This window comes from Dipodomys spectabilis, unplaced genomic scaffold, assembly GCF_019054845.1.
Source record: "Dipodomys spectabilis isolate Male_0828 unplaced genomic scaffold, ASM1905484v1 ptg000039l, whole genome shotgun sequence".
NCBI lineage: Eukaryota > Metazoa > Chordata > Mammalia > Rodentia > Heteromyidae > Dipodomys > Dipodomys spectabilis.
The window spans coordinates 6,891,301-6,915,752 of record NW_024870716.1 but is presented as its reverse complement, the minus strand read 5'-3'; the positions used below and the strand labels follow the sequence as shown (position 1 = coordinate 6,915,752).

General features: G+C 41.8%; 1 protein-coding gene across 1 annotated transcript; it reads left to right on the top strand.

Moving 5' to 3' along the window:
* Positions 1-10,944: 10,944 nt before the first annotated feature.
* On the top strand, positions 10,945-23,597 carry LOC122106200 (golgin subfamily A member 2-like). The gene is made up of 3 exons (XM_042677499.1): positions 10,945-10,991; positions 19,016-19,058; positions 21,075-23,597. The coding sequence occupies exons 1-3, from the start codon at positions 10,945-10,947 to the stop codon at positions 23,595-23,597; spliced, it is 2,613 nt and encodes an 870-aa protein (XP_042533433.1).
* Positions 23,598-24,452: the final 855 nt, after the last annotated feature.

Genomic DNA, 24,452 nt, shown 5'->3' with positions numbered 1-24,452 from the left:
TTGAGAATGCGAGTATGAGACTCTAAGTTCAAGCTTTGCTGGCTAGTATTGGTCGATTTTATTTTGTTTAGATTTTTTTTCTTAAATTTAACTTTTTTCCAACCCCTCTTGATGACATAGTTGATTTAGCTGATGCACTTCTGAAAGAAGAGAGAAGAAAGGAATGTGTTTCAGTGGGTGGGAGGGAAATCCCACTAGCTCCCAGTACAATAACACAGACCACCAGTGCAGGTTCTTAAGCTCTGGAGTCTGAGATAGATCAGTGATCCTATTAAAATTCAAATCACATCACAAGTTTGTTTCTCCTGAAAACAGCTTTCCTTGATCTGATGCATTATCAGTGGGATTTTAAGTAGCAGTACTTTTAATTGTAAGAATGTGATAAGATGTCCTGCTGAACCATCAAACTAATTTTGTTTTTTGGTTTAGCCTCTCAAAATGCTAGTGCCATAGAAGGGAGCCCAGGTGAACCCATCTGCTCCTTGACAGGCACTTACTGCCCTCTCTCCACACCATCATGAGCTTTCCTCTCCCTGGCCAAAGACAGGCTATTCATTTTTCAGTGTTAATAGTTTGGGAGTGTGTGTGTGTGTGTGTGTGTGTGTGTGTGTGTGTGTGTGTGTGTGTGTGTGTGTGTGTGTGTGTGTGTGTGTGTGTGTGTGTGTGTGTGTGTGTGTGTGTGTGTGTGTGTGTGTGTGTGTACTGGGGCTTAAATTCAGGGCTATCACTTCACTTTTTCCACTCAAGGCTGGTGCTCTACCACTTGAGCCACAACTCTACTTCTAGGTTTTTGATCATTAAAGATCGGAGTCTCACAGATTTTTCTTCCAGAGCTCTACAGCTGGCTGTGAGCTTTGATCGCTCAACTCTCAGCCTCCTGAGTAGCTAGGATTACAGGCATGAGCCACCTGTATACCTGACTAGCCTTAATAGTTTTACTCCTTTTCTCTTTAGCCCTCAAGAAATTCTCAGCAGGGTTTTACTTGTGCTCTGGAGGACCACAGAGGTAGCACAAGGAGCTACAGAACTGCATGGAGCCACATTTACAGCCTAATGAACAGCATATGTATGAAGAATGTAGCTCTAATTTCTAAAAAGCACTTTGGTAAATTATACAAATTAAATATTCATTACTTTGTACTTCATTAGTTCACATTGGAACATTTTTTTCTTCATTATAATAGCCTGAAGTAAAAGCTTTCTTTGAAAAAAATACATTTCATTCTGTTATTTTTCAGAAATTCTTTATTTACAGTATTAGGACAAAACTGTATATTTTCCCCCCCATGGGGACTATAATACTCTTAGCTTTTTTCTTTAAAATTCTGTGTTTATTTCATACAAAGAAAGTGCATATATGCTTGTTTGTGGTACTTACTGAGAGAGTCAGAATAAAAATATATACTTTTTGTGTTCTAGTACTGGGGCTTTTTCAGTCAAGGCTAGAATTCTACCACTTGGCCACAGCTCCACTTCCAGCTTTTAGTGGTTACTTGGGGTAAGAGACTCATGGACTTTCCTTCCCAGGCTTTTTTGGAGCCATTATCCATTAGGTATCAGCCTCCTGAATAGCTAGGATTATAGTCATGAGCCATCAGCATCTGGCTAAAATATATACATTTTCAATTCTGATTTTCACCCAGTTTATTTTGTGCTCTATTTCTACAAAAGAAATCACATTTTATTAGGAAAAATATCATTATTAAATATCAGTAAAGGCTAAAGGTATTGCAGAGTTAGAAAGAATATGTATTTTCTATGTTGGAATAACTTTATCTTGATTTATTAGTCAGTCATCAGGCACTGGGAAGTTAAAAACCCTTCAAGTAGTAAGGTTGTTGGTCTTATATGATAAACAGACAGTCTTTGTTGGCAGGTGGAAATTAAAATACAAGGCGGAATTATAATGGGAGCTTCTCCTTTTCTATTTCTAAATACCCTAGGTGGTTAAAATGTATCCTTCCTCCAACCGATTTAGCAAACACTGAAACTGCTCTGGTAGGGACTGAAAAAAAACCCTGGTAGTATTGTACCATAGGAATGCCTGTTGCAGGTAACCATAATGCCACAATCAAACACTGGAATCCAGTGATTTAAAAAATCTTCACTAGCTATACAACAGAAAAGGATCTCATATCTAAAATATACTTAGAGATTCAAACATCCCCCAAAAACAAATCCTCAAAAAACAACCACCCCATTAATAAGTGGACTAAAGAATTAAAAAGAACTTCTCTGAAGGGGAAATAAAAATGGGCAATAGACACATGAAAAAATGTTCAACATCTCTGGCCATGAAAGAAATGCAAATGAAAACTACATTGAGATTCCACCTCACCCCAGTTAGCATGGGCCATTATCAAGAAAACTAATTTTAACAGATCCTGGAGAAGATGTGGCCAAAAGGGAACACTACTACACTGTTGGTGGGAATGTAAACTTATTCAACCACTCTGGAAAGCAGTATGGAGGTTTCTCAAGATACTAAACATGGAGCTCCCCTATGATCCAGCAATCCCACTCCTTGACATTGACCCAAATGACCACAAACAGCACAACTATGTTTACTGCATCATTATTTACCATTGCTAAGATACTGAATCAACCCAGATGCCCCTCAGTAGATTAATGGATCAAGAAAATGTGGTATATATACACAATGGAATTCTATGCTTCCATCATAAAAAATGGCATCGCTCCATTTCCATTTCCAAATGGAAAGACATGGAAACAATCACATGAAGTGAAGTAAGTCAGACCCAAAGAAACATAGGCTCCATGGTTTCTCTCATTTTTAATAGTTAGTGTGTATCTAGGATAATCCTAGCAGCGGGTCGCAATAGCTCAATAGCTATGTACATATGACTATATAAAATGGTGCTAATCAAAATGAACTCCAAGATATGGAAATGAGGGCTTTGTTTTGTTTGTCATTTTAGTATACTGTTTGCAGTTATTTCTTTTTTCTTTCATTTTTTCCCCTTTCGGTTTATTCCATGTGGTCACTGTCTTTGATTTCATTACCCTTTGTCTTGTATATAAGTTTACCTGATTTTGTGAAGTGAAGGGGAACCATTGAAACAGTGGGACAAAGGGTAAACCAATGCAACAGTGATACTCACTAGACGCTATGTTGGAAATGAACTTTACAACTTGGGAGGAGGGAAAGCAGGAGAAAACAAGAGAGAGAATAACACTGTTTGAAAAGAAATGTACTCACTACCTTACTTATGTAACTAACTCCTCTGTACATCATCTTGACAATAAATAAATTAATTTAATTATAAAAATAAAAATGTACTTGTAGAGTTGGGTGCAAGTGGTTCATGCCTATAATCCTAGCTAATCAGGGAGGCTGAGATCTGAGGATTTAGGTTCAAATCCAGCCAGGCAGGAAAATCCATAAAACTCTGTATCTCCAAATAATCTCCAAAAACCCAGAAGTGGAGCTGAGGCTAGAGTACTAGTCTTGAGTGGTCAAGCTAAGGGAGAGTGCCTAGGCCTTGAGTTCAAGCCCCAATCCTGACACAAAAAATGATGAATCATGGCCAGGCACCAGTGGCTCACGCCTGTAATCCTAGCTACTCAGGAGGCTGAGATGTAAGGATCACAGTTCAAAGTCAGCCGGGGCAGGAAAGTATGTGAGACTCTTATCTCCAATAAACCACTCGAAAACTGGAAGTGGCGCTGTGGCTCAAGTGGTAGAGCGTTTGCCTTGAGTTGAAGAGCTCAGGGTAGCACCCAAGCCCAGAGTTCAAGCCCCATGACTGACCAAAAAAAATGATGAATCTGTGTGAAAGTCAGGCATGGTGGCCCTTTATAATCCTACCTTTTAGGAGACTGTAATAGGGAGGATTGCAGTTCTAGGCCAGCCTGACAGAAAAGTTTGCTAAGGAAGTTGGCTATAGTGGAAAATACTTGTAATCCCAGCAGCAATAGGAAGCCTAAAGTAAAATCTCAGTTCAAACATACCTGGATGGAAAATGAGAGTCTAGCCTTGTGGTAAGCAGTGGAAAATGGCTTCAGGTATGATCCAGCAGTAAGGATACCTGTCTCATCAGTACCAGGCCCTGAGTTCAAATGATGGTACTATCAGAAAAAAAAAATTAGCCATGCTTTGAGGCAAATAAAGTATCTCCAGACTTAGTGGTCTTCAGATATTTTTTCACTTGAGATATACAGAAATGGCAACTAATGATGGTTTTTATTAAAACATGTTGGAAGGAGAAGCAAGTTCTAAAACAGGGTTTAAAACATGACACATAAAAATGGTCTCCCTTCATATGCTCTGATGGCTAATGTCTTCAAGGTTTGTATACTCAGCACATGGGCTTCTTGTCATGTATTTATCTTCTTCTTTGGAGGTGAATAGAACTAGAGCACGCTTTTTAAAAGTCATTAGAATACATCTGAATATATAGCTCAGAAAAGAATTCACTTTCAAGAACAGCTAACCTTTTTAAAAATTAACATATTGGCATATATAGCTTGTGCCAAGGAGTTTCACAGTTGAAAGAGGTGACTGTGGTCAAGTTTTGTTAACTGACAAGTCCTTCGTACCCTACTTAAAGATAAAGATAATAAAAAATATTTCAAAAATCCCCACAAGGTCTCCCTTAACTCAAGAACAATGGACACTTAAGCTTTACAGAACTCTAGACTAGGAAAACAGAAAACCTAAATTTGAGGCCTGATTGTAGCACGTCATCTTTTGATCTTGATAAGATCCATTCATCTCTTTAAATATCAGTGAATGAATCTCATAAATTCAAATAATAACACCTGCTCTGCTCCACTTCTCTGAATTGTCACGCGCCTATTGTAAGATGATAACATTTAAAGAAACCGAAACGTAAAAATCTTGCCAAATGTAAATATTCTATAGGTTTGTGGTATCAAAAAATGTAAGGCATGAGCTCTCTATTTTCCATATTTTAATGTATCAATGACAAACTATGAATATGACTGAAAGCATGAAAGTGGAGATTCATGGCTCAGGGAAGGACCTTCTCCTGAGCGCTAACCAAATCATACTCCATCAACACGCTTTGGCAAGATGCTCTACACATCATTTAAGTGAGAGCTTATTCATTATTTTTTTTGCTTTTAGCATCTGTTTTAACTTACTTTTCTCCCATAAGTTCCTTAATCAAATAATAGATTCCTGCTTGCATAAGGAAAACTGAAATGACAAGAAAAGTAACTCTGAGGTATTGAATCTACTTATGCCAAAATGGAAATCATTCAGAGAACAGCAGAAAGAAGGGAGAGAAATAAAGCAATGCAATAACATAAGGAGAACAAAAGAATAGACAGAAACTATAAAGAAGGTGTTGGCCAATTGCTTTGTTTGTATAGTAACTAGGGAAATCAGCTAATAAAAGCAAATGAAGATGAGCTCTGGTAGCTCATGCCTATAATCCCAGATACTCAGGATCAGAGGGATGAAGTTCAAAGCTACACCGGGAAGATAAATCTGAGAGAATCTTATCTTTAATTAACCACCAAAAGGCCAGAAGTGGAGATTCAGCTCAAACACACACACACACGCACACACACACACACACACACACACACACACACACACACACACACACACATCAACTGAGAAAGAACAAAGGTGAAAATAAACTACTTTAGAAAACTGTAATCATTGGCTAGAATAGGCAATGTTTCCAAGGAAAAATAACTGAAAACAAGTCTTGGAGACCAAAATTTAAAAAAAAAAATCTAAATACAGTCTCACATTTTAAGGCTTAAGAAAAAAAGGCCGGGCACCGCCTCAAGCCTATAAGCCAGGGCAGTCTGTCTGGTTCTTGTCTCCAATTAACCACCAGTAAACCAGAAGTGGCACTGTGGCTTAAGTGATAGGGCACTAGCCTTGAGCTGAAGAACTCAGGGACAGTGCCCAGGCCCAGAGTTCAAGCTCCAATGACTGATGAAAACAAAAATAAAAAGAAGAAACCTCAAAATACTGTTGTTCCTATTCTCTACTCTTTATTCAAAGCCTCCCTACCATGCCTAGTGGGTACATATTTTTTTTGTTCCCTAAACACCAATCAAGTAATTCAGCTGCTGAATCCCACTAGCTGTCCTCTCATTGGCTTTACCGTTGATCATATATATATATATATATATATATATATATATATATATATATGCACTAATACACACACACACTCACACAAACGCTATTTGCAAGCCTCAGGTTATGATAACTAATTTCAGCCAAACAACTATAAATTGCTTCCATGATTTATCAAATTTGGCTGCTTTGCTAGAGCAACTCATAGAACTTGAGTATACACCTCACTTATGATTACATATTTATAAGAAAGGGTATGACAAATGAACAGCCAAATTGAATACTGAGTGCATGAGGCAAGCTATATTAGAAGGGTCGGGAGCTTCCATATCATCTCTCAGTATGCTCCCCTCCAGGAACTTCCACCCAGCCATCTAGAATCTCCCTAAAGCAAGCACTCTAAATTAAAGAGGCAGGGTTGACTAAGTCATTGGCTGTTCAACTCCTCCTCCCACCTCCAGAGGTCAGGGTATGAAGCTGAAAGTGTAACAGGCAACTTGAAAGATGCTTTTGCTGGAACGTGTCAATTAACTAAAACTCCCTTAACTTTGTATCTGTGCACTATGATTGGAGTTATTCCCTGCTGCAGTCACTTTACCATGTCCACCTTGCAATCTAGGAAATACAAGATTCACTGTTAAGTGTCGTGTGGAAGGTCAAATTCTCCACAAGACACCCAATAAGCAAGGTGCCCCAATGGGAAAAAGATAAGAATTCTCCAGATCTTCTCCAGAGACAAAATCAAGTTTATGTTAATGAGGCCTTGCTGGAGACTAAAGTCTTGGGTTAATTCTGCATACCCCTGCCACTAATTCTCTTTTTAACCTGAAGCCAACTTCTTTTCCTCCTAAAGATGCCTGATGATATACTTAACTGCTTTCTTCTCATGGCTGCTATATAATAAGTATCTTTTCTCTGGTCTTCTCCATTTCTCTTTACTTGGCATAGCAGACCTAACTTGGGACTCCTAAATTTGGAAGAGGGAGCCTTTAGAAGGCTTGAATCCCTCCCAGAAGTCATTTATTAGCATAAAAAAACACTTTTGAGCTGGGGATCAGTGGCTCACACTGCCTGTTATCCTAGCTGCTCAGGAGGCTGAGATCTGAGGATCATGGTTCAAAGCCAGCCTGGGCAGGAAAGTTTGTGACACTTTTATCTGCAATAAACCAGAAGAAAACCGAAAGTGGCATGGTGGCTCAAAGTGCTAGAGTGCCAGCTAGCCTTGAGTGAAAAAGCTCAGGGACAACACTCAAGCCATGAGTTCAAGCCCCACAACTGACAAAAAAAACAAAAACAAAAACAAAAAATCAAGACACTCATCACTCCAGAGTCTTCAAAGGCTTAAGGAAATGATTATATCATCTAAGTCCATACTTCATAATATCATACATGGTTGAATAGAAATATCTGGATTTATTAGACAACTCATTTCAGGAAGGAATAGTAATTGGAAGAAGTAAAAAAATAATGGGAAAATTGCAAGTTAAAGTAATGTGATAGTTATAAAGGTTTCCTGTAGGATACGAGTGACAGAATAGGCTAAATATTAGGACTCAAACAGACGTAAGTAATGATGTCTCTTCCTGTTCTCTATTGAGCTATAGTCATTCCTGACATTAATGCTTTTGAAAAACTCACTTTATTCAATGACACCCTTTTAGAAAATTCACAGAATCATTAATAGCTAGATACTTCAAAGAGTTCATTTGGCCATGTACTTGAATCCCTTAAACAGCATTACAGCTGAGGGCCAGTGGCTCACATCTATAATGCCACATACTCAGAAGGTTGAGATCTGAGGACCAAGGCTCAAAACTAGCCTGGGTAAAGAAGTCAGTGAGACTCTTATCTTCAATTAACCATGAAAAAGCCAGAAGTCAAGCTGTGGCTCAAGTGTTAAAAGTGACAGCCTGGAGCAAAAATGCTAAGGGATGGTGCCCAGGCTCTAAGCTCAAGCCTGCGTACCAGCACAAAACAAAACAAAAGACACAATAGCATTAAAGCCAACTAGGTGCTAAGCTTTAGTGAAAACACATCCAGAAGTAATATATTCACTACTTCCTGAAGAAACATAAGCTACACCTGGTGAATTTTGAGTATGAGAAAAATCTTCCCTGGGTTTCAAGTGTTGTATTCCTTACTTTCTCATTCTAATATATTGAGCAAATATGAATAGAGACATCACATACTAATCTTCTATAAACTCATCTCCCTGTTGGTCCTCATAGTGGTAACAAGAGTTCCTCATCAAGTTCCATGTCCTGACATCACCACAAGTCCTGGGTTCTGTAACAAGCATGCTCCTTTCATTTTTCAACAGGAAGTAGTAAAGGAGGAATGGGATAAAGACATCCCTCAGCTTCCCAGTGTCCATGCAATTAACAAGAATTTGAGATCCAGGATCTCCCCCACAAAAATCTGTTTCAATAGCTGAGAGAGAGGGGGGTGAGAGAGAGAGAGAGACTCTAACAAAGTAGTTCAGCAACGATTTATTTTAGTGTAATAGGATAAAGTGCAGAAAACTAGGACAGGGAAATGAGAGTAAAGAAGACTCCAAATGTAGGTTCGTGTCTAGAGAAGTTATCTGGGGGATTTCATGTTGAATTCCTATCTACACACCTGCTCATCACCTAGCAACTCTTAATCATTAGAGACAATAGGTTCTGGGTGGGTTTATACATAAAACACAGCCAAAATGTGTCTTATTATACAGAAGCTGAAGATGTGATCTCAGCTCATGAAGATCACATGAACAAAATAGTTGCAAATTTCAGAACTTCAACTTTCAAAACTAGTCCTTCAATTTTCTGGCTATTAAAAGATTTGGCAGTTTCTTACTATAAGTCTGTAAGGAAGCCGCCTTGTCCTTTACTGTATGTCTTCCTACTCTATTAACTTCCTAACATCAAAAAGGGGTGGTGAACATCAGGCTGGTGGGACATATTAGATAGCTGAAATCATCTGGTACATGGCTGCCCACACCATCACATATATAGAAAATTCTGGATGGCCTGCAAATGATGTTACAAATATCCAAATGTGTTTGTGACTTTAAGTATCACTATCCCACAATACTGTGAAATTTGTGAAATTTATATAATCACGTAATCACAATAAAAATTTGCAAAAAAATATGAAAGGAAAAGAACCATCTGGATCTCCAATTCTAATGTTCAAGTTATTTTGTATATGTATATGTTTCTGTTTCTGTTTCTGTATCTGTTTCTCTCTCTCTCTCTTTTTCTGAGTGTGTGTGTGTGTGTGTGTGTGTGTGTGTGTGTGTGTGTGTGTGTGTGTGTGTGTGAGATGTCTCCCCTGGGATTTTAAGCTCATAGAAGGCAGGAAGCATTCTTAGTTATGTCACCCCTGTCAGATCTTATCACATATTTTTACATGCAGAAACCTAAGAATGGAGTGTAAGAGGTAGAGGCCAGCCAACATAGAAATGTTCAGGGACTCTATCTCAGTGGAAGAACCATGGCACATTAGTGCACATCCATCATGTTAGGAACAGTAGGAATCATGAAGTAGGAGGATCCCAAATACAACCATTGCCAAAAAGGGCTTGTCATGTGCCTGAATGCCTGTCTACCATGTGCAAGGCCCTGAGTTTGAACTGTCAAAAAGGAAAACACTTGTGTGTGTGTGTGTGTGTGTGTGTGTGTGTTATGCTTCACTTGGACTTTAGGCTCACGGAGGGCACGAAGAATTCTTGGTTCTGTTGTCACTCCCATGGCTTAACATGGTTTTACATTTAGAAAGAACAGTTAAATTTTCCACTGCCATGTAACAAGCCCATGTAAAATTAAGTGAGTTAAAACAACAGCAGGACACATCAGTTCTCATGGTTCTGACTTTGAGTTGTCGTTAGCTGCTCAGTTTAGCATCTGCTGGGGTCACATCTGCTAGGGTCTGCTGTGTTGCTGGCCAATTTGACTATGGTGGACATGACTTCTCTTTTTTCCTCTTCTCCCCCTCCTCCTCCTCCTCTTCTTACTCTCCTTTTCCTCCTCCTCCTCTTCCATTCCCCTCCCTTCCTCCTTCCCTTCCCCTCCCTTCCTTCTTCTCTCTCCATCTCTTCTCTCTCTATTTAGCAGTCTAACCAAAAACCTTTACATTCTGACCATTAGCATTCAAGAGCAAAACTAGAAGCTGCCATATTTTTTACAAGTTACACTCAAAATGTCACACCTTGGTTTCTGTCACTTTCTACTGGTCACAGAAAGTTTTAAAAAAAATATCCAAATGGCTTTCAACTGAAAATAAGGTGTCCCACTCTTGAAAAGGTAATGGTGTCACCTTCATGTTGGATCCTCATCCAACATGAAGGCTCTTCTCAGCTTCCAACTCTCCACACAGAAATCCCAGGCACAGGCTGGCAAGGTGGCTTCGTGGTAGAGTGCTTGCAGAGCATGCATGAAACCCTGGGTTCCATTCATCCATACCACAAAAACAGAAAAAGCCAGAAGTGGTGCTGTGGCTCAAGTGGTAGAGTGCTAGCCTTGAGTAAAAAGAAGCTCAGGGACAGCACCTAGTTCCCTGAGTTCAAGCCCCAAGACTGAAGGGGCTGGGAAGGTGGCTCAGTGGTAGAGCGCTTGCCTTGCATGCCTGAGGCCCTGAGTTCGATTCCTCAGCACCACATAAGCAAAAAGAAAAAAGCCAGAAGTGGCGCTGTGGCTCAAGTGCTAGGGCACTAGCCTTGAGCTGAAGAGCTGAGGGATAGTGCTCAGGCCCAGAGTTCAGGCCCCACAACTGGACCAAAAAGAAAAAGGAAAACCAAGCCCCAAGACTGGCAAAAAAAAAAAAATCCAGGCATTTGAGATCCACTCATAAAAAGCAATTCAGGGCTTCACACGGATATGAGGTTGGTAGGGAATTTTGGCCCACACAACTTGCAGACAACAAGGTAAGTTGATACACCCAACATGCCTGACAACACAATGAAGGCAGGAGGCTGCAAAAGAAAGAAGAACGGGGAAGTAAGAAGGACAAAAGAATGAGAAAGTAAGAGAATAAATCTTTGGCCTTTCAACCTCACACAAAACACAAAAGAGACCCATCAATCAGAAAGCCATCCAATTCTCAATTTAACCTAGGGCCAAACTCTGTAAGGAGGAAGACAGAACAAGACATAGGAAGACAGCTGAAGACTATTCAAGATGGCAGATTTAGGATGAAATGCTGTCTTGCCGGTGGCATAGACATGCTTCCTGCCTGCTCTCTTTCTTTTTCAAGTTCTCTTCTAATCAGTTTTTTTCTATCCTCCTTACTTACGTTTGCATCTTACCTGAATTGTTATCTTGGCAGTTGGTTAGCTGCCCTAAAGTTTCTGGTAACAACTTTGGTGAGTTAGCCTGGAAGTTAGGAATGAAGTAAGTATGTGTCTTTTTCTAACTTGGACTCAAGAGTCTCACAACGTGGAAGTTCTGGCATGGATTTGTGTTAGTGTACCAGGATAAAGCAGGGAGAAAGAAAAAGAATACTGCCTGCTTCTAACACAGGAAATGGGAGCTCCGGACTCAATGGCTTCTCCTGTGTGTATAGCTTTCTACTTTCTGAGCGAGTGGAACATAGGTAATGTTCTCTAGCAAATCCTAATCCTTAGATAGTTCCTGGGAGGGTGAGACCTAACCAAAACACCAGTAAACCTCAAAACTTCTTCTGCCAGACAGGGCCTCTCATTCTTTTTGTTTCCATTCATTCCTTGAATTTCCAGCTTTTTTCCATTTCAAAGGGAGAAGGCAGATGTAGATAGTCCTAGTTTTGTGTGTGTGTGTGTGTGTGTGTGTGTGTGTGTGTGTGTGTGTGTGTGTGTGTGTGTGTGTGTGTGTGTGTGTGTGTGTGTGTGTGTGTATGACAGTACTGGGGCTTGAACGCAGAATCTGGACACTATCCTGTAGCTTTTGTACTCACATGTACTCTACCACTTGAATCACAGCTTCACTTCTGGCTTTTTGCTGGTTAACTGGAAATAAGACTCTCACAGACTTTCCTGCCCAGGCTGGCTTTGACCCTCAATCTTCCGATTTCAGCTCCCTGAACGGCTAGGATTACAGGAATAAGCTACCAGCGCCCAGCAGGTCTGGACCTTTTGGTATCGTTAAAAATTATTTTCCTGCCTCTTTATCTGAAAATATTGTCTTCATAGGAGAAGTTACTGCTCTGATTTTTTTAGGCCTTTTTTCCTGGTTCTACTTTAATTTCTAAGTTTAGCATATTTTGTGATTATTACTTTTAAATTCCCTGTCCACTCAGCTAGTTATTCTGCCTTAGAAGGGACCTTACATATGAGGAACCCTTAGATGTGCCAGGAAGTTGAAACAGATGATGTCATTTAGTCTTCCCATCAACCTCATAGGCACAGAACAGGAAGGCACTAACACTTTCAAACCCATCACTTGGGGGCTGGGAAGGTGGCTCAGTGGCAGAGCGCTTGCCTTGCATGCCTGAGGCCCTGGGTTTGATTCCTCAGCACCACATAAGCAAAAAAGAAAAAAGCCAGAAGTGGCGCTGTGGCTCAAGTGGTAGAGTGCTAGCCTTGAGCTGAAGAGCTGAGGGACAGTGCCCAGGCCCAGAGTTCAGGTCCCATGACTGGACCCCAAAAAACAAACAAACAAATCCATCACTTGACTGTATCCTTTTACAAGGAGACTCACTATATTTTTACTTTCTCAGGTACGGTTTATAGATCTATATATCCATATATATGTATATACTTTTGCATTCCAAAACATATATTTTGTTGTTTATATTTTTATCTTTTATATTTGTTTTCCCAGAACTATTTTCAAGAGGCCAAGTATAAATTAAATATATTTAATAAATATTAATTATGTGTAAATATATATTTAGTATATTTAAGATATTTAAATTAAGCATATATATATATATATATATGTTTATCAATGGGGTTCTGAAACTAAAAGGTTAAGTAACTTGACCAAGAGAGGATTAGTCTATAGAAAATAGATTCTCAGTAACGAGCTCTTGAGAATCTGATTTATAAACCCTAAGTCCCATTTGCTACTTTTAATGGAAAACCTATGTGGAAGAATAACTTACACCAGCCACTGCACAAAGTGCTCAAAGACCACATTACAAGTCAAATTGCATACCGGAAGACTGATTATTTAGAGACACTGGGAAAAATGTCAATGACATTTATATAACTAAAAAGGAGCTTCACAATGAATCTTCTTTGTTTAGGGATATTTTAGGGTAAGAGGTTTGGTGTAAGTTTTATTCCAAATTTCATTTCTCAAAGTTATATATGAAATACCTACATTTTCAAGCACAGAAGCTACTAAAAATACATATTCATATTAATGGATTATTAAGTGATAAACTTGTATAATATCTTTATGTTGTTGTGTGTGTCTGTACTAGGGCCTGAACTCAGGACTTGGGTGCTGTCCTTTAGCTTATTTGCTCAAGGTCAGTGCTATACTACTTTCTACTTCTGGTTTCTTGGTGATGAATTGGAGAGAAGAGTCTCACAGACTTTTCTGTCTGGGCTGACTTCGAATCACAGTCCTCCGATCTAGCCTCCTGAGTAGCTAGAATTATAGGCGTGAGACACTGGCACCCATTCTTGGTTGAACTTTAGCTCAGTTTTGGTTCTTTTTTAATGTTCACTTGAAAGGAGAAATCTAGGTCCCATGAAATGATTACTTCTACTCCAGGTTAAAGCCTTTTCCTAACAGGTAATTGTTTGGGTGTGTGCAGTCTATTCTACAAGATTCTCCTGTTCCTGACAGCTAATTTTGGTCTTTCTCATAAAGATGTCATAAATCAGTCCTGTCTTACCTAGAATCCAAGGTGCTTATAAAGTCACAGAGTTTACAAAGTACTGAGAAATGCAAAATAAATGTAGGGACATGAATTCTTTCCACGGCTCTTAGTTAATTTATACTCTCAAGAAGAAGTCAACGCTTTTCAACAAAAATAGTTTAAGTGCCTTTTACAAATATACTTGTAATAGACTGAAAGCATGTCCTACCCAGAATGAGAACCACAGCTTTCGCTACCAGGGCTTGAGTATGTATTGTAATCACACAAAAACATATAATAATAATAATACATCCTATCCCCAGGTCCAGCCATCAGAACTGAGATTGCATATGAGCCAAGAAGATTTAATTATAATACAGTGTTTTTCCTCAGTGCTTGTGATCTCTTCCTCTGACACTGTTTATAATGCTGCTATCTAGCATCTTCCCTCTTGGGAGGACTGGGATGTGCTAACAAAAGGTGTCCAGTTGAAAATTTCCCTCTACAGCCTAACTCAGTGTAGGTTATACTCTGATGAAACCCTATCAGATAGAGCTTAAAATATTATCTCCAAGAAGAGGGAGACACATTATTCTGAAAAAAGGTAATCCTCTGTATTTGTTGTATCAATAGCTATTTGTTTCTTTATTAAATGAGATAATGATATAGAAAGTTATACAAAAATAATAGATGAAAGTAAATATGATCGATGTAAATTATATAAACGTATGGATATACAATAAAACCTCTGACTTTGGACAAGTAATATACACGAATAATATCATTCTTCAGAAGAAATATATTTTAAATAGCCAAGAATTTTTTTGGGGGGGTCTGGTCATGGGGCCCGAACTCTGTCCCTCAGCTCTTCAGCTCAAGGTTAGAACTCTACCACTTGAGCCACAGTACCACTTTCCGGCTTTTTTCTTTTTGCTTATGTGGTGCTGAGGAATCAAACCCAGAGCCTCATGCATGCAAGGCAAGCGCCCTACCACTGAGCCACCTTCCCAGCCCCTAAATTGTCAAGATTTTATACCCATAGAGTAATCTGAATAGAACCCGAAAAAACATCTCAGGTAGGCTGATATTTTAGCTAAGGTCAAGAATATTTTTTTATTGTTTAGCTTTTCTTTTCTTTTTTTTTTTTTTTGGGGGGGGGGGGTGGGGGTCCTGTCGTGGGGCCTGAACTGTGGGTCTGGGTGCTGTCCCTCAGCTCTTCAGCTCAGGGCTAGCGCTCTACCAATTGAGCCACAGTACCACTTCCGGCTTTTTTCTTTTTGCTTATGTGGTGCTGAGGAATCGAACCCAGGGCCTCAGGCATGCAAGGTAAGCACTCTACCATTGAGCTACCTTCCCAGCCCTAGCTTTTCTTTTCTTTCTTTCTTTTTTTTTTTTGGTTGGTTGTGGGGCTTGAACTCTGGGCCTTGGCGCTGTCCCTCAGCTCTTCAGCTCAAGGCAAGCGCTCTACCACTTGAGCTACAGCGCCACTTCCAGTTTTCTGGTGGTTTTATTTTAGATAGGAGTCTCACGGTCTCTCCTGCCAGGGCTGGCTTTGAACTGTGATCCTCAGATCTCAGCCTCCTGAGTAGCTAGGATTACAGGCGTGAGCCACCAGCGCCCGGCTTTCTCTAGCTTTTCTTTATCATAGCACTAGTAAGAAAAATCTCAAATGCTCTTTTCCATATTAAATTTTTTAACTCTCTTAAGTATTTCATCTTTTTTTCTGTTTCTAGTGTGATATTTCTTGTTTATGATACTCATTAATATGTTTTCTCAGTACTGCCACATTTACTATACTTCTATACTCCAAACTAAAGCCCATTATAAATTCAATGAAGACAATAATTTAGTCAGTTGTATTTTCAATCGCCTTTGTTATTATTTACTATAAAAATTTCATCCATAGATCACAGAAAAAAATGTTGTAAAAAATGTATATTAAAGAATCAATTTCAAAGGGAAAAAATCTACATCATAGTCCAAAATATTGGCTCATTCTTCTTCTTCTCTTTATTTAAAGTTTATTTTCTTAAGCGTGTGTTATTCTCATTAGTCACCCTTTAGAGTAATGTACATTCAGGCTCAAGATGGAAACAGATCAAATCAACCGAGTTCCAGGCTAGAAAGAGAATGAGCAGGTTCCTTTTAAGAAATGGACTTGTCAGAATGTCCCACATCCACAAATCAGCCAACGACAAATGCTGGAGGGGATGTGGAGAAAGAGGAACCCTATTACACTGCTGGTGGGAACGTACACTTATACAACCACTTTGGAAAGCAGTCTGGAGGGTCCTTAGAAAGCTAAAGATTGACCTCCCTTACGACCCAGTCATACCACTTCTAGGCATCTACCCTGAACAACAGGAACCAATATACAAGGACACGTGCACCTCCATGTTTATTGCAGCACTGTTCGCAATAGCTAGGATATGGAAACAACCTAGATGCCCCACCACAGATGAATGGATCCAAAAATTGTGGTATCGATACACAATGGAATATTATGCAGCCATTAGAAATGACAAAATAATGGCATTTGCAGGGAAATGGATGGAGCTAGAAGGAATCATGTTGAGCGAGGTAAGCCAAGAACGAAGAGACAAACGGTACATGGTCTCCCTGATAAGTGGATGCTAAATCCAAAATGTTAGGTGATACGACAAAACTAACAGGACTTAAGAAATAAAGAACTCCCGCTCATCTGGTTGAACCACAAATATCCCCATGCTGCTGATCACAAATATGGTATATAACATGTGAACACTGTTATATATTACAGACTGTGATAGACAATTTGCTCCAGGAAAGTTAGAATGAACTTGTGACTTTGAAATTATGTAATCACTTAATCACAATCAGAAAAAAAAAAAAAAGAACCTCGGGGAAGGGAGGGAGGGAGGGGATGGTAGGGGGAAAACAATGGAGGGGGTAACAATGTTCAAGAGGAAGTGTACTCATTACCTCACTCATGTAACTGTAACCCTCTGTATAGTATCTTTACAATAAAAAAAAAAAAAATGGACTTGTGGCCAGGTGCCAGTGGCTCATGCCTGTAATCCTAGCTACTCAGGAGGATGAGATCTGAGGATTGTGGTTCAAAGTCAGCCTGGGCAGAAAAGTCCATGAGACTCTCATCTCTAATGAACCATCAGAAAACCAGAAGTGATGCAATGGCTCAAGTGGTAGAGCACTAGCCATAAGCAGAAGAACCCAGGGACAATGCCCAGGCCGAGTTCAAGACCCACCACCGACAAAAAACAAAAACAAAAACAAAAACTGGACTTGTATATTTGACATACATTGAAGACTATTCACACAGTTAAACATGGATGCTTAGTGGAAAGTCTCTCTGTGAAACACACACATCAAATGTCATAGGCAGGTTCCATCTAGTCTCAGAGAAGAAATAAAAATATCCTGAGTAACTGAAGCTGGATATGCTTGATATACTCCAAGGGGATGTTGTCCAATAGCTCAATTGCTTCTTGAGGGTGTGCCCACCCTCAAGAGACAGACCATTGCCAACCCATCACAAGAACATTACCTCCTCCTCTTCTTTGGAATCCCTGATTATAAATGCAGCATTAATATGTAGCTATGACAGGCTAACGCAGTACGGTGTTCCAATACTTGGGGCAAATGTGAAACATGGGTGACGATCTTGAAAAGCAGTGCACATCCACTTCCTCACGCTCCTAGATACATGACAAAAGGGTGAATGAGTGAAAAACAGTATTGGGGCTGAGGCAAGTATGGGGCCCAGGTCCCCCTTTACTCAGAGAGTCACTAGTTCTAATGCAAACACTGGCCCTCCTGTCACTCTGTGCAGACACAGCTCCATGTACACATATTGTTTTCAGGTAGAACCTGGGGACTTGTGCCAGGTAAAGCCCTTTGACGACATCCCATGAGAAATGTCAGGCAGTAGACAAAGTCTGGGCATTTCCAGTGTTAATCTAGAAATTTCCATCAGGAGGCACAATGGGCAGAGCTTCTATTCTTTATATATTTGCCTTCAAGAACAATTGGGGGAATTCCAGGCTATATGGAAATTTCTAGAAATATTATGGGTTCCACAATTCAAATAGTCTAAAGAATTCTCGAGGAGTTTAGGGGATTCAACACTAAGATCAGAAATAAGTGATGGTGGGTTCAAATGTTCTAAACTTACTGTATACTAAAGTTAACAGTGACGTTTATAAAATTCAGATTCCTGAACCATGTTTCCTGGTTTACATTCCATAGCTCTGAAGGTGGGACTAAGAATCTGAGTTTTCAATGACCACTCCAAAATGATCTTAATGCAAGTGGGTAATTTAACACAGAAAAACAAAAAGCAAACAAAACCCTGCTTTAGAGGACAAGTGCTGCATAATTCCAGAGCATATGAATTTAACATGAGGGCCTGAATTCCCATCTCAACACCAGACAGACACATACCCTAGACTGAGGGTATGGAAACATGAGCAATTAGACTAATGTGTTCTGATGAACATCTATATCCAAGATGACATCCTCGGGTTATTATTATAATTTTTCCCATTGCCATGAATTTAAACTCAGGTCACTGCATTTCGTAAGCAAGCAAGCAATACTTAAACTACTTTGCGAGCACTTTCTCTTACTTGCTACCTGTATCTGGTGAGGGAAACATGATCCTCCTACTTTAAGTTTCCCACCTTAGGTAGAATGACAATCTCTTGCCCCTGGCACTAACTTATTTCCTTGAAATGGTCTTTCACAGATTTTTGAACTTGAAAGATCCACAAATCACAATCCTTCCTAAGCAACCTCCAAAAAGGCTACAGGAAGAAGAATGAGGAGGAGGAAGAGGAAGAAGAGGAAGAGGAAGAGGAAGAGGAGGAGGAGGAGGAGGAGCAGCAGCAGCAGCAGCAGCAGGAGGAGGAGCAGGAGCAGGAGGAGGAGGAAGAAGAAAGCAGCAGCAGATCACCACATCCAACTGTTGCATGAGACAAGAACTCACATGTATGCTCAGGTTATTCTTGAACCACAATCTTCAGACCTCAGCTTCCCAAGTAACTGGGACTACAAATATAAGCCAGTGCGATCAACAAACTCAGGAATATCAGAAGTGTGGTGAATTCCTATTTAATTGGTTGATTACTACCTGGTACTTAACTGTACTTCCTCATTAACCAGGACTCACAAGACCTTTAAGCACTTTGCATTGGAGTTAGGTCAGGTAAGACTACCTTGAAATCAAAGACAGTAAGGAAGGGAGGAAATTTCCCTTCTTTTGGTTCACACTGAGTTTAGTTGAGAAATCCCAGTGACAAAGATCTAAATAGAGTATTTGCATGTCCATCAGTAATTCTCTGGCTGTCTCCCCTAAGGAGAACTATCAAGCCACCACCCTGTGTGTGTTCCAGGTGGCCATACTGAGAACCAAGAGAAGATACATTCCTACCTTCAGGTTATTAGAGCAAGGATGGGCTGAACTTAAGGAAGTGGATGCTCAAGAGATACAGAATATATTCTCACATGAAAAGACACCCGACACCAATCAGGTTACCTCTGGTGTGAGTCTGTGCTGGGATAAACATGGAGAATTCAAGCTGATTACAAGAACTTGCAGTTGATCAAAGAAGAAAGACTAGAGAGGAAGAGAGAAGAAGAAAAGCTGAGAGGACCTGGTGAGCCATGATTAAAGAGGGGATGCTGGTCGGTGAGGAGGAGAGAGTGCACAGATTCACAGTCACAAGGAATGCTGAGAAATGAGAAAAATGAAAAGCCTGCTTAATCGCATAAGATAAAAGCAGATTAGAAATGTCCTCTAGTTCAAGTAATTATAAATTCACTTGACAAGCATAGGAGAGTTTATTCCTATCACCAAAATACCCACAAACAGTGAAAGGAAGCCAGGATTAAGCTCTTTTGTATGGGATATATTTACTGGGTGTTTACTGCAATTTCTCCTATTCACTCAAAACTACAATAGAAATATGCATTTTTGTATCAGCAACTTCTGCTACTTCATTTTTACATTAGGATTAAGGCAAACCGATGGAATAGCTAGCCCTTCAAAATATGGCAGCCAAGAGAGAGCCATATGTTGTTATTAAACATTGCAAATGCAGTGAGTACACTGGTCTCCTAGGAAAAGACATTTAACAGAGCTGAGATAGGTGGGATTGTGTAGGGAAGGAGAGTAGTGACGTCCTCACTGGGTATCAGAAACCCTTGACAAGTTCAAGGCAGTTCTGCTTCACTCCAGAGACAAACCCCCAGGAAAGGCTAGAGTAAAACCTGGCAGCAGGAGAGGAGAGGAAGAGCAGCAGCTGGGAAGCAGGGGAGCAGGAATGGATCATGAGGACAGAAGGTAGACAGCCTACCAGGATAAGAAACCTCAGGACAAACATGAAAAGAACTGTGAAAATGGGACTGGCTGGAAGAAAGGATGGGGTTCCCTGGAGGGATTTCTAAACTGTGAAAAAGGGAAACAGCTGTGAGGGAACAAAAGGGAAGGCATGCAGTTCTGCCATAGCAGATTGCTCATCTATTGGACCTAGAACCAGGGTTGACTGTTTATGGTGATGTGCAACACAGGATGTTCTAGGACAACAACCTGGCAAAACCTACTTAGGTTCTTCAAGTAGCCACAGTTGTATGACAGAGGTAAGAAGCGTTGACTTGTAAAACTGTGCACCTATCCAGCAAAAACAGGTCACCAACCAAACTGGATCCAGTAGCATGGGGGAGGGGCTGCAGATGCTGCTCTCATTGTGACTCCACCCATTCTGCCTGAATCACAGGATTCTGGCCACACCCCTGACTTCATGTTTCTCTGACCAATGGGATACAAGAATGGAGGCCACGCCCACATTCTATGCTGCATAATAGCACTGGGATCCCCTCTATTGGCTCACACCACTAAAGGAGTTGAAGGAGGTAGAGGTGGTGAGTGGTGAGTGAGCAAACTGAGCAGATTTTGAGGAAATAGTTGGAGGTAGACAGAGTTACTAGTGATACAACAGAGTTGATTTTAGACAGCCTGGGAATGTGGCCCCCCCACCTTCGCCGTCCCAGTGCTGGTATGTCTGAGAAAAAAAGAGAAAAAAAAGTAGCTGCAGGAAGGAAACTACTGCAACAATACCAGCAGAGGAATGGTCCTGCTAGACCTAGAGAATCCAAGAAGAGGAAAATGAAAGAGGGAGGTAACCCCAAGACAAACACCACTGGGGACTGTCCTTTACTCAAGGGTGCGGCCCAAGACCACGCAGACCCTGAGCCTCCCCCTCCCCTGGGCACTGTCACAGCTGCCAGGGTCCAGAGCGTCACAGGTCCCAATAACACCAAGGACCTGGAGAGACACAACCAACACCTGGTGCTTGCCCTGGACTCCAGCACAATACAAAAGCAGCAGCTCTGCATTGAGATCCAAGAGCTGCAGGATCAACAGGGAAAAGACAAGGAGAAGATGGCCTGTGTGCACGAAGCCCTGAAAGCAGAGCTGGAGCAGCACAAGCTGTCGATACAGATGCTGATTAGAGAAAAAGCAGACTTACAATCTGCCCTGGCCCACAAGCAGCAAGAGGCCGATGAAAGAGCACTGGAGCAGGAGGGTCTTACCAGCTGCCTGCAGGCTGCACAGCAGCGCGTAACAGAACTGGAAACAACATTGTCTGCAGTCAACACCACGCAGAATGAAACTGAGAACAACAACATAGAGCTCATGAAAGCCCTGAATCGCGTGAAGCTGCAGCTCCAGGGAAAGGCCAGAAGTATTGAAGACCTGGAGGATGAGAACACCGAGCTGCAGGAGAGGCTGGAAGTGCTCCTGACACAGAAGGCCGACATGAAAATGGAAATCCACAAGTTCCAAGAGGAACTAGTGGAGCGGGCAGAGTTGGAAAGCCAACTCAACAACATGAAGGAGTTGGTGGCAAAATTAAAGGAGGAGAGAGACACCTTTGCGGAGGACCTGAGGCTGGAGAGCTCCACGGGGAAGGAGAAAGTCCAGCAGCTGCTAGAGCAGGCGAGCCAGCTGAGAGAGGAGAAGGAGCAAGGGGTGAGGCAGGTGTTGGAGTTGGAGAGCAAGCTGGTGGAGCTGAGAGAGCAGCTGTCAGAGCTGCGGCCCCCAGAGCCGCCTGCAGGGCCAGCTCAGGCTGAGCAGCAGCTGCAGGCCCACACCCTGCAGTTGCAGGAGGAGCTCAAGACCCTGGAGGAGCAACTTCACCTCCAGGTGGAGGAGAACCAGAGCCTCAGTCTCCAGAACCTGGAGCAGCAGCAGCGGCTGTGGATACTGGAAAAGAAGGCTGAGGAATGGGCACAGCATGCCGAGGACCGGCGCAAGATCCTGGAGACCATGGAGAAGGAACAGGAGACCTTGAAACGCACGCTGGTGCACAACCGCCAGCTGAAAGAAGAGCTGGCCCAGCTGCAGGATGCCTTGCAGAGGCTGAGCGCTGAGAAGGGGGAGCTCGCCAGCATCCTGCACACAGAGCAGCAGGAGAAGACAACCCTGCAGGCGAAGCTGGATGAGCTGGAGGAGGAATTCAAAGAAGGAAAAGACGTGGCAGAGTTCACGCGCCAAGCAGCTGAGGATCTGCAGGAGCTGCATGACAAGTACCTGGCCCAGGTGCAGGAGCTGAGCGCCACCTGCAAACAGCACAAGGCCACCAGCCAGCAGCTGATGTCAGAGAAGGAGGCCCTGCAGCAGCACCTGCTGAATCAGAGCCATCTGATGGAGCAGCTGAAGCAGGAGCAGGTGCAGAGCAAGTTGCTGGCCCAGATGGAAAGGGAGAAGTTACAGGACACTCTGAAGTGTCTGGAAGCAACAAGACAGGAGAATGCGCAGCTGCGGGCCCAGCTGAGCGCCCTGGCTTTCCCCAGGGAAGATGAAGGCCTGAGCCAAGACGAAGACAAGGGTGAGGAGGCGACTCCCCATGATGTGACTGTTCCAGACGACATAGACAACCCGCAGAGCATGTGGGATTTTTACATGGACGCACTGTCCATCGCAGAAGGCAGGAAGGCGAGGATGAGCCGGCAGCTGCAGGAGCAGCAGGCCCGCTGCGGGTGCCTGAGTCAGCTGGCAGCCCAGTGCCAGAGAAAGCTGGAGAGCCAGGCCGCCTTCCCCCAGCGCTGCATCCACAGGCTGTTCGGCAAGAGGAAGCAGGACACACAGGCGCCCAAGAAGCAACTGCACATCTGCTTCCCCGAAGACCTGGCCAGCAAGGGACACCCCCAGAGTCACGTGGATGACCTCCACCATCGCTGCAGCCAGCTGACCCAACACCTGACCACCATGGAAGAGACCATCGTGCTGTACAAGGAACAGCTAGAAGTCCTGGAGAAGCTGTGTCAGGAGAAAGAGCAGTGTGTGAGCCAGCTGTCCCAGGAGAAGAGGAGGAAGAGGAAGGAGCTGAAGGACCTGTTGCTGCGCCTTACAGGGGAGAGCACAGAGTGCCAGGACATGATGCTGGCAGCCGCCCAGGCCCCTGCTACCGAGGCCCCCTCAGACCTCTCAGTCCCCCTGAAGACCAAGGTCAGGGAGGAGCAGCAAGGCTGTGAAGATGTGCATCTTCAAGAAAGCTTGAAGCCTGTCTCTGAAGAGGCTGGGGCGCCTGGGCCCCTGGAGAGCCCCACTGCAGAGCCTCCTGTGCCGCTGCTGCCTGCCATCCAGCCCCAGCAAGAGCCCACAGACGGGGGCGAAGAGTCCTGCCTCCCTTTCTTCTATAAGCCACAAGCAGATGATGTATTTGAAATCATCACCATCTAAAGACTGGTACTACTCTCCTCCAAATTGTACCTTTGGACATGAGAGTTTCATTGTAATATGATGATGAGAGAAAAGGGGTGACTGTAGGTCAGACAGAGCAGAGGCCGCTAGAAATTGGTCCACACTTGTGGGACATGTAAGAGTCCATTGGTTACCAGAGGAGAGGCCCAGGTGAGGCTTATTACAAGGAGTAATTTCTTTATGAAAGAATATGGGAAGTGATAACATAATTTAATGATATTATTTCATGACTTACTTCTATATCAGTAAACTCATCACAGTATTTCCTAAAACAATCTTATGCTAATTAATTTATGGAGTATTCATAACTCATTCTCTCAAATGAGTTATTTCAGTATTTAACGCTACATATTGGTACACTCATGAATTCTTCACAATTATTTGTGCTCTCTACCATTAACAGTGAATTTTCTTATTTGCATTCCAATATACAACAATGGGTACACTGAGGTAATAAAAGGCCAGTAAAAAACTGAAAAACAAGAAAACATTAAATTTGACAGTTTGGAAAATAATTAGTAAAATCATTGCAGGTGTACTCTAATTGGAAAACATCTACTAAAGAAATTCAGAAGTGTGATACAAAATAAAATACAGTTATGGGACCATCTACAGTGAGAATATCAAGCATCTCAAATTTTCACTTATGAATTGTTCATGTATGTGTTAATTGATATATGTGGCATATTGTTCATTGAATAAAAATATTAAAACTCATTTATTCTCATTCTTTCTTCACACACTGCTTGACTGTATTAGAGAAATAAAAAATTTCCGTGCACTGGTGGCTCATGCCTGTTATCCTAGCTACTCTGGCAGCTGAGATCTGAGGAT

What these genes read in the sequence shown, in the direction of transcription:
- LOC122106200 (XM_042677499.1), top strand. Translation starts at nt 10,945, where the DNA reads ATGAGGTTGGTAGGGAATTTTGGCCCACACAACTTGCAGACAACAAG. An exon ending in CACAACTTGCAGACAACAAG is followed by an intron (nt 10,992 to 19,015) that starts GTAAGTTGATAC and finishes CTCATTAACCAG; the next exon opens with GACTCACAAGACCTTTAAGC. An exon ending in TTGCATTGGAGTTAGGTCAG is followed by an intron (nt 19,059 to 21,074) that starts GTAAGACTACCT and finishes CCTTTACTCAAG; the next exon opens with GGTGCGGCCCAAGACCACGC.